The sequence below is a fragment of the Rhinichthys klamathensis genome, unplaced genomic scaffold (genome assembly GCF_029890125.1).
Source record: "Rhinichthys klamathensis goyatoka isolate OS25496 unplaced genomic scaffold, OSU_Roscu_1.1 h1tg000116l_1, whole genome shotgun sequence".
Classification (NCBI taxonomy): Eukaryota; Metazoa; Chordata; class Actinopteri; order Cypriniformes; family Leuciscidae; genus Rhinichthys; species Rhinichthys klamathensis.
In genome coordinates this window covers 372,226-382,500 of record NW_026606653.1, presented here as the reverse complement: position 1 = coordinate 382,500, position 10,275 = coordinate 372,226, and the positions used below count along the sequence as shown (strand labels likewise).

Sequence of the window (10,275 nt, the reverse complement as noted above, 5' to 3'; positions counted from 1 at the left end):
CTCAGGGAACAACAGAATCTGTCTGACATTCACTACTGTAGTAAAGTAAAGTTGCTAAACCTCTCAGTCCGAGTCGAATCCTCCTCTTCACTGAAGACTAGAGACTACGTCAATTCTTTTATTTTAAAAGACCCATCAAACCTTCTCCTCGGACTGATAAAGAAGTGTGCAGCGGACGAGCTGCGTTACGATTTGTTGTTACAAACGTCTGAAGCTGTCCGAGGCTCGAGTTTGAGCTTGATGGGGTCTTTGGGAGCCAGTAGACCGCTTAGGCCGAGCTCCAGAGGAACCTGTGAAGAGCAAGAGAAGGTCAGTGTGAGCGAACGAATGAACAAACGTCCTCCTGTTACCAGACACCAACCCGTCTGCTCACCTGTGTCTCCGCACACACAGAGACGTCGAACCTCTGCAGGATCTCCACGATCGCCAGCTTCATGGTCACCTGAGCAAATCGCATCCCGATGCAGTTCCTGGGACCGAGGCCGAAGGGCATGTACATGTAGGGGTCAACCGTCTCCTTGTTTCCTTTAGTGAATCTGTTAATAAGGTAGAAAAGAGTCACATTGGGTTGAAGTATATATATAGACAGTTACTCTAAAGGTCCAACCTTGTGTTCCTAGTGCAACAGTGCCACTTACTTTTTCAGTGGTCTTGGTTCCGGAAGTATTTTTTCCAAAGTGATTTTACAGATATTTTCTATAGAGAGTTATTATCTATGAACCAAGCCAACCAGCTAACAGGGAATGTTCTCAGATGTTTTCAGAATTTTCAAAAGTAACGTTTCCATAATGTTTGAAGAATGGGACTTTCGCATAACCAATATTTTTTTTTTGTAAACTAATTAAAAAAAACCTGGACATTAAAAGAGTTCTCTAAGTGCAGTTTGATTGTTTTGATTCCCTGATTGGTGGAGATTTATTTAGGTTTTCTGGGTAATGTAGTATCTCACCAGGATTCACAAACTATTCTTTGAAAAAGTCATTTAAAATAACGTGGAATGATGGCTTCATCGAAAGCAAATATCATCGATGAACAACCTACATGAAGGTCTGTCTTTAATCAATTAAAATCAATTCCCCCTATGTGGAAAATGAATGGGATTTTCACGTCCAGATTCTCGCTCTATTGTAGCTAGTGGAGCTTGACTGTAGCTTAACCGGACTCGTATAATGAGTGAAACAGGAGAAACCCGTCCTGACCTCTCCGGTTTGAAGCTCTCGGGGTCACTCCAGTAATCCGGGTCTCTGTGGAGGGCGAAGGTCGGGATCATGACGACCATATCTTTAGGGATGATGATGCCATTGATTTCCACCGTTTTCTTGCAGACCCGTTCGAGTCGAGCTGCGACAGGGAACAGCCGGAGGGACTCGTTCAGCGCGGCGTCCAGATAGTCCATGTTCATGACGGCTTCGTAGTCCACCGGGGCCTTCAACACACAATCAATGTTTAAAGTCTCAAACTCATCACACTGATCCCAACGAGTGTTTCAATGGAGTACTACCTTATTTGGGAAGGTCTCGTCGATCTCCTCCTGCAGTTTCTTCATGGCCTCTGGGTTGGTTGCGAGATTGTAGAATAAGAACGACAGAGTGCTGCTGCTGGTCTCGTAACCGGCGAAGATGAAGATCATGGCCTGCGATAAGATCTCGTGGTCGCTCAGACCTGCACAGGACACGGTTTAAGGTACGTGTCTTCACATATGGAAGAAAGCTCTTTCTTATGCTTTACCATCTGATATGCTTCACCTTTCTCGGTGTGTTCCTCGCCAGGCTGAGTTTTCCCTGCCGTCTGAGAATCGACCATCAGCTGCAGGAAGTCAACTCTCTTCTGCAGGAATTGGGAAGAGTGGTTTAAAACATCATGACTATATAGCTCTTCAGGTTAAGTGTTTGTTGTACCTTCTTGTGGTCGTTGGCCACTCTTTCAGACTTGATCTTCTGTAAGGCAGCGTAGAAGAAATCAGTCACAGATGTTGGGAAAAATGCTAAATCCATTTTTGCCAGGACGGGAATCATGAAAGGAAACAAAGCTACAGAAGAAATTGTAAATTCTCATAACAGGGAACATTCTCAGAACTTTTGCTAATATTCTGACAAGGTTCTCTCAACGTTATGAACAAATGCTTTTCCATAAACATTCATGGTATGTTCCTTCAAAGTTTTCTGGTGTTTTATAATGTTCTGAAAACGTTAACACAAAAACATAATTTATACATCGCTCATGGATTGTTTTTTTTCTGAAACCTTTTTATTGGACGTTTGTCTAACGTTTTTTTTAAATGTTACTACTTGTTTCAGAACATTCAAAAGTTACCTTCCCATAATGTTTGGGAAAAATGAGAAAATGGAATGTTCCTTAAACATTTGCATAACCAAGAAAAAAAGCTTTTGAAGTGTGTTTAACTGACAGGACTAGTTGAGTTCTTTACCGCTGATCAGGAACACAGGGCTCAGGAAGTCAAACTTCAGCATCTTCTTTATGTTGGTCACAAATGGATCTTTGGGGTTGTTGAGGGAGTCGATGTCCACGCTGAACGCTGTGCTGGTCACCACATCCATACTGTACGCGCCGAAGAACCTGAACACATGCAGTCAAGAGAAAGCCATTATTATTCTCATCTGATAAACATACAGCCTATATACAGTGCTCTACATGTAGTGAATGTTTCCTCTGTCCGGGAGGTTATTAAAGGTGATTGGTGAGGAAATCATACACCTTTGCTCAGGTAATTATAGTGATATTATTGCGGCTCCATTCTTATCTCTTCAGATAACGAGAAGCATTTGTGATATTATGCAATGTCTCACTCTTTAATATCCACGTTCTCTCCTCGTGTTGCTGATTTCCCCAGATTCTGAACTAGAATTTGAGAGTGTGTCTTCATGATGCCAAACATCTAGAGTGAGAAGCAGAAGTACATCATCATCTTCATAATATCTTTACCGGTAATGTTGATATTTATTATGAAGAGAACCATACACTCACACATCACCCTCAGCATGAATGATTCTGTAGTTCAGTTCAAATGAGTTTGTAGTATAGCACAATATTACTGCTTTCACGTAACGCTTCAGATAAGCGATGTAATAAATACTGCTGTAACCCTTGTTTGCGTGAGAAAGATCCAGATAAAGACTCACGGACCTCCTTTAACCTCCCGCTGGTGAAGGAGGGCGAGAGGACGCTGCGGATTCTCCTCCAGTCGTCGTCTTCAACGATGGACACGGCGTCGTACAGAGGCCCGTTCAGACGGAAGTTCTGCCAGATCAGAGGACAAATGTGGACACAATGAAGATAAAATGACGACACAAGCACAATCTCTGTCCTGAAAACATTCAAATGATTAATACAAATAATTCACATTTCTTAACTTAAGTACCGTTTATATTTTACAGAGATAAAAGATAGGGGGAAAACGATATTTCTATGAATCTGCATTCTTTAGCAAATCTTTTGTGTTCCACTGAGAAACTTTGCGTTCTCTCACAAATATTTTATGTTTCCAAAGAAACTTTACATTCTCTCACAAATCGTTTGTGTTCGCAAAGAAACTTTGCATTCTCTCCCAAATCTTTTGCGCTCCCAAAGAAAACTTTGTTCTCTCACAAATCTTTTGCATTCTCCGAGAAACTTTGCATTCTCATAAATCTTTTGCGTTCCCAGAGAAACTTTGCGCTTTCTTGCTAATTTTTTGTTCCCAAGAGAAACTTTGCATTCTCTCCCAAAACTTTTGCATTCCCAAAGAAACTTTACATTCTCTCACAATATTTTATGTTTCCAAAGAAAATTTACGTTCTCTCCCAAATCTTTTGCGCTCCCAAAGAAAACTTTACATTTTCTTCCAAATCTTTTGCGCTCCCAGAGAAACTTTGCGCTCTCTTGCTAATTTTTTGTTCCCAAGAGAAACTTTGCATTCTCTCACAAAACTTTTGCATTCCCTGAGAAATTTTGCGTTCTCACAAATCTTTTGTGTTGCCAAGAGAAACTTTGCATTCTCTCACAAAACTTTTGCGTTCCCTGATAAACTTTGTATTCTCTCACAAATCTTTTGCATTCTCCGAGAAACTTTGCATTCTCACAAATCTTTTGTGCTCCCTGAGAAACTTTGCACTTTCTTGCAAATTTTTTGTTCCCAAGAGAAATTTTGCATTCTCTACCAAAACTTTTGCATTCCCAGATAAACTTTACATTCTCTCACAAATCTTTTGTGTTCCCAAAGAAACTTTGCATTCTCTCACAAATCTTTTGCGTTTCCAAGAGAGACTTTGCGTTCTCTTGTAAATCTTTTGAGTTCCCAAAGAAAATTTCCGTTCTCTCACAAATCTTTTGTGTTTCCAAAGAAACTTTGCGTTCTCTCACAAATATGTTTTATGTTTCCAAAGAAACTTTACGTTCTCTCACATATTGTTTGTGTTCGCAAAGAAACTTTGCTTTTTCTTCCAAATCTTTTGCGCTCCCAGAATAACTTTGCGCTCTCTTGCAAATTTTTTGTTCCCAAGAGAAACTTTGGATTCTCTCACAAAAATTTTGCATTCCCTGATAAATTTTGTATTCTCACAAATCTTTTGTGTTGCCAAGAGAAACTTTGCGTTGTCTCACAAAACTTTTGCATTCCCAAAGAAACTTTACATTCTCTCACAAATCTTTTGTGTTCCCAAAGAAACTTTGCGCTCTCTTGCTAATTTTTTGTTCCCAAGAGAAACTTTGCATTCTCTCCCAAAACTTTTGCATTCCCAAAGAAACTTTACATTCTCTCACAAATATTTTATGTTTCCAAAGAAACTTTACGTTCTCTCCCAAATCTTTTGCGCTCCCAAAGAAAACTTTACGTTTTCTTCCAAATCTTTTGCGCTCCCAGAGAAACTTTGCGCTCTCTTGCTAATTTTTTGTTCCCAAGAGAAACTTTGCATTCTCTCACAAAACTTTTGCATTCCCTGAGAAATTTTGCATTCTCACAAATCTTTTGTGTTGCCAAGAGAAACTTTGCGTTCTCTCACAAAACTTTTGCGTTCCCTGATAAACTTTGCGTTCTCTCACAAATCTTTTGCATTCTCCGAGAAACTTTGCATTCTCACAAATCTTTTGTGTTCCCTTAGAAACTTTGCACTTTCTTGCAAATTTTTTGTTCCCAAGAGAAAATTTTGCATTCTCTCCCAAAACTTTTGCATTCCCAGATAAACTTTACATTCTCTCACAAATCTTTTGTGTTCCCAAAGAAACTTTGCATTCTCTCACAAATCTTTTGCGTTTCCAAGAGAGACTTTGCGTTCTCTTGTAAATCTTTTGAGTTCCCAAAGAAAATTTCCGTTCTCTCACAAATCTTTTGTGTTTCCAAAGAAACTTTGCGTTCTCTCACAAATATGTTTTATGTTTCCAAAGAAACTTTACGTTCTCTCACAAATCTTTTGCGTTTCCAAGAGAGACTTTGTATTCTCTCACAAAACTTTTGCGTTCCCTGATAAACTTTGTATTCTCTCACAAATCTTTTGCATTCTCACAAATCTTTTGCGTTCCCTGAGAAACTTTACGTTCTTACAAATCTTTTGTGTTCCCTGAGAAATTTTGCGTTCTCTTGCAAATCTTTTGCGTGTGCTCACAAATCTTTTGCATGTGCTCACAAATCTTTTGCATAACCAAAGAAACTGCGTTCTCTCACAAATCTTTTGTTCCCAAAGAAACTTTGCGTTCTCTCACCAATCTTTTGCATTCCCAGAGAAACTTTACGTTCTTACAAATATTTTGCGTTCCCAAAGAAACTTTGCGTTCTCTCAAAAAACTTTTGGTTCCCTGAGAAACTTTGCATTCTCACAAATCTTTTGCATTCCCTGAGAAACTTTACGTTCTTACAAATATTTTGCGTTCCCAAATAAACTTTGCGTTCTCTCACAAAACTTTTGGTTCCCTGAGAAACTTTGTGTTCTCTCACAAATCTTTTGCATTCCCTGAGAAACTTTGCGCTTTCTTGCTAATTTTTTGTTCCCAAAGAAAACTTTCCGTTTTCTTGCAAACCTTTTGCGTTTCCAGAGAAACTTTGCGCTGTCTTGCTAATTTTTTATTCCCAAGAGAAACTTTGCATTCTCTCACAAAACTTTTCCATTCCTTGAGAATTTTTGCGTTCTCACAAATATTTTGTTTCCAAGTGAAACTTTGCATTATCTCACAAAACTTTTGTGTCTCCCTGATAAACTTTGCGTTTTATCACAAAACTGTTGTGTTCCCAAAGAAACTTTGCGTTCCCTCACAATTCTTTTGTGATCCCAAAGAAACGTTGCATTCTCTCATAAAACTTTTGTGTTCCCAAAGAAATGTTGCAATCTCTTACCATTTTTTTGTGGTCCCAAAGAAAACTTTCCGTTTTCTTGCAAACCTTTTGCGTTTCCAGAGAAACTTTGCGCTGTCTTGCTAATTTTTTATTCCCAAGAGAAACTTTGCATTCTCTCACAAAACTTTTCCATTCCTTGAGAATTTTTGCGTTCTCACAAATATTTTGTTTCCAAGTGAAACTTTGCATTATCTCACAAAACTTTTGTGTCTCCCTGATAAACTTTGCGTTTTATCACAAAACTGTTGTGTTCCCAAAGAAACTTTGCGTTCCCTCACAATTCTTTTGTGATCCCAAAGAAACGTTGCATTCTCTCATAAAACTTTTGTGTTCCCAAAGAAATGTTGCAATCTCTTACCATTTTTTTGTGGTCCCAAAGAAAACTTTCCGTTTTCTTGCAAACCTTTTGCGTTTCCAGAGAAACTTTGCGCTGTCTTGCTAATTTTTTATTCCCAAGAGAAACTTTGCATTCTCTCACAAAACTTTTCCATTCCTTGAGAATTTTTGCGTTCTCACAAATATTTTGTTTCCAAGTGAAACTTTGCATTATCTCACAAAACTTTTGTGTCTCCCTGATAAACTTTGCGTTTTATCACAAAACTGTTGTGTTCCCAAAGAAACTTTGCGTTCCCTCACAATTCTTTTGTGATCCCAAAGAAACGTTGCATTCTCTCATAAAACTTTTGTGTTCCCAAAGAAATGTTGCAATCTCTTACCATTTTTTTGTGGTCCCAAAGAAACTTTTCTCTAGCAAATCTTTTTCGTTCCCCTGAGAAACTTCGCGTTCTTTTACAAATCTTTTGTTCCCGGAGAAAATTTGCATTCTTTCTTTAAATATTTGCATTCCCCTGAGAAACTTGCCGTTCTTTCAAAAAACTTTTGCGTTCCCAAAGAAACTTTGCACTCTCTTGCTAATTTTTTGTTCCCAAGAGAAACTTTGCGTTCTCTAACAAAACTTTTGCGTTCCCTGAGAAACTTTGTGTTCTCTGAGAAAATTTGCGTTCTTTTTCAAATCCTTTGCGTTCCCTGATAAACTTTATGTTCTTTTGCTAATCTTTTTCGTTCCCCTGAGAAACTTTGCATTCTCTCACAAATCTTTTTTTCCTGGAGAAACTTTGCGTTCTTTCGCTAAATATTTGCGTTCCCCGAGAAACTTGCCGTTCTCTAACAAAACTTTTGCGTTCCCTAAGAAACTTTGTGTTCTCTGAGAAAATTTGTGTTCTCTTGCTAATCTTTTTCGTTCCCCTGAGAAACTTCGCGTTCTTTTACAAATCTTTTGTTCCCGGAGAAATTTTGCATTCGCATTCTTTCTTTAAATATTTGCATTCCCCTGAGAAACTCGCCGTTCTTTTAAAAAACTTTTCCGTTCCCAAAGAAACTTTGCACTCTCTTGCTAATTTTTTGTTCCCAAGAGAAACTTTGCGTTCTCTAACAAAACTTTTGCGTTCCCTGAGAAACTTTGTGTTCTCTGAGAAAATTTGCGTTCTTTTTCAAATCCTTTGCGTTCCCTGATAAACTTTATGTTCTTTTGCTAATATTTTTCGTTCCCCTGAGAAACTTTGCATTCTCTCACAAATCTTTTTTTCCTGGAGAAACTTTGCGTTCTTTCGCTAAATATTTGCGTTCCCCGAGAAACTTGCCGTTCTCTCACAAAACTTTTGCATTCACAGAGAAACTTTACGTTCTCACAAACATTTTGAGTTTCCAAGAAAAACTTTGCATTCTCTCTCAAAACTTTTGCATTCCCTGAGAAACTTTGCGTTCTCTCACAAATATTTTGTGTTCTCCTGAAAAATGTTGCATTCTCTCAAAAAACTTTTGCGTTCCATGGGAAACTTTGCAGTCTTGCACAAATCTTTTGCGTTCCCAAAGAAATGTTGCAATCTCTTGCTATTTTTTTGTGTGCCCAAAAGAACTTTGCGTTCTCTTGCAAATCTTTTGCGTTCCCAAAGAAATTTTGCGTTCTCTCACAAATCTTTTGCGTTCCCAAAGAAACTTTGCTTTCTCTGACAAATATTTTGGTCCCAAAGAAACTCTGTGTTCTCTTGCAAATCTTTTGTGCTGCCAGATAATGTTTACCTTCTTTTGTGTTCCCCAGACTAACTTTGTGTTTGCTCGCAAATTTTTTGTGTTCTCTAAAAAAACCATCTGCATTCCCAAAGAAACTTTGCGTTCCTTTACAAATCTTTTGTGTTCCCCTGAGAAACTTTGTGTCCTCTCGCAAAAGCATTGAAATGTAATTTTTCCTCCCATCTCTCTTTTTTATCATCACCATGTCCTCAAGGGTTCTGTAGTATTTCAAAACTATTTCATTTATGAATGATGACAGAGATGATGGTGATTTTACCCTTCTGTTGGTGAAGAGAGAGTAACATTCTTTAATCAGGATGGTTTTGATGGTGGATTGATCCATGATGCACAGAACGGGCTGCCTCGCATCGTAGATACTGTGAGAAACACAAACAACTCAGAAAAATATTACATTCAGAAGAATCATTCAGTTCATTATACCAGTACGATTGATTCACTGTCATTATCATGGTCTCATTATGATCGTCATCCTCGGCTCTTCATTACAGATCTTCATGTTGAACGTTTAATCATGTTTGTCATTTCATCTTAAACTGATGCACACAGCGGAGTCATTTCTGTTTCAGATGTTCTGAAATGATTCTTTCAGATGATTCATTGAGATTGATCAGTGAAGTGTCATCCGTTAGTCTCACACTCACCCCCAGACTCGTCCATACTTCTTGAAACACTCAAGATCGAAATTATGAAACCCCTGAAAGCACAGCAACAGCGTTCACATTAAGACACGTTCAGAAGAGTTATAAGTTAAACACTGAGAGAAGAAGACTATAGTATCATCCGTGTGTTTGACACAGACAGGTTCACGTTAGATTCGCATGGATCTTTAACGAACAGTTCATAAACTTACCTCTCGATATCTCAGTATCGTTCCGAAGAACGGGATGGGTTTGGGACCTGCTATTCCCAACTTCTTGAACTGACTGTGAGGCCAATATCCATATCTGGAAGGGACATCAAAACCATTCAAATCAAAACAATCCCAGCTGACAAAAATATGTTCTGAGTATGTTTTCCTAATGTTCTTATTACGTAAAAAAAAACATTTAGGAAACATTCCATTTTATCCTTCTACAAACATTATGGGAAAGCTATAGTCCAAATAACTATGATTAATGATACTGGAAAAACGTTTGTTCATAACTTTGAGAGAACCTTGACAGAACGTTCCCTGTTTGCTGAGATTTTAGACAGATCTTATGACACATACAGCATTAGATATTTGAAATGGTTAAAGTCACCTTTATTTACATAGTGCTTTTTACAATACAGATTGTTTCAAAGCAGCTTTACAGAGATAACGGGAAAATAATGCAACAAACTGTTTAACCTGTTAGAATATCACCTGATACAGTGACTGTAATAATAGCCCTGCATCTCTACATGCACTCAAATGACTGAATGACTCATTTTTATTGAGATTTTAGAACTAAAGATTTAAAGATTTGAGACAACAAGAGTCATGAATCACTCACATAACCAGAAGCGCCACAAACAGCATGAGCAGAGCCCATGTTTCAGCTGAGAAGAACAGACCGTAGCTCATGGCTCCTGATCGCGGGACGCTCAGACTAGAAACACACGGAGAGGAGCAGGAGTTTTATTCTTCTCTTGGATTACACATTAACCAATGCAGAACACGTAAACAGGAAGAACCTCTGCACACACTGACAAACACACGGCTAACCTCTGACCAGATTATTCATCAAACAACTGCAATAATCACATGTTCTCCCGTTACACACGATTGTGTTTGTTTTTTGTTTCTCCTATAGTTTTGTCTCTTTCCCTCGGATATCACATGCTCTGTTTGTTGAACACTTCTCATAGCTGAAGTCATAAATCACATGATCTCCTTTATT

General features: G+C 38.4%; 1 protein-coding gene across 1 annotated transcript in view; it reads right to left on the bottom strand.

The window, feature by feature from the left end:
- LOC130088314 (cytochrome P450 3A30-like) overlaps window positions 1–10,000 on the bottom strand; it is a 10,119-nt gene extending 119 nt beyond the window's left edge. Inside the window, exons 1-13 of the mRNA XM_056255033.1 lie at window positions 9,889–10,000; window positions 9,264–9,357; window positions 9,055–9,107; window positions 8,670–8,769; window positions 3,145–3,258; window positions 2,808–2,896; window positions 2,429–2,577; window positions 1,899–2,029; window positions 1,746–1,827; window positions 1,502–1,662; window positions 1,200–1,426; window positions 374–536; window positions 1–290 (exon numbers count right to left, since the gene is read on the bottom strand). The exon at window positions 1–290 is cut by the window's left edge and continues 119 nt beyond it. Coding sequence (XP_056111008.1) covers window positions 186–290; window positions 374–536; window positions 1,200–1,426; window positions 1,502–1,662; window positions 1,746–1,827; window positions 1,899–2,029; window positions 2,429–2,577; window positions 2,808–2,896; window positions 3,145–3,258; window positions 8,670–8,769; window positions 9,055–9,107; window positions 9,264–9,357; window positions 9,889–9,959 — 1,539 coding nt within the window. The 5' untranslated portion in view covers window positions 9,960–10,000 and the 3' untranslated portion in view covers window positions 1–185. The remainder of the gene's footprint in view (window positions 291–373; window positions 537–1,199; window positions 1,427–1,501; window positions 1,663–1,745; window positions 1,828–1,898; window positions 2,030–2,428; window positions 2,578–2,807; window positions 2,897–3,144; window positions 3,259–8,669; window positions 8,770–9,054; window positions 9,108–9,263; window positions 9,358–9,888) is intronic.
- Window positions 10,001–10,275: the final 275 nt, after the last annotated feature.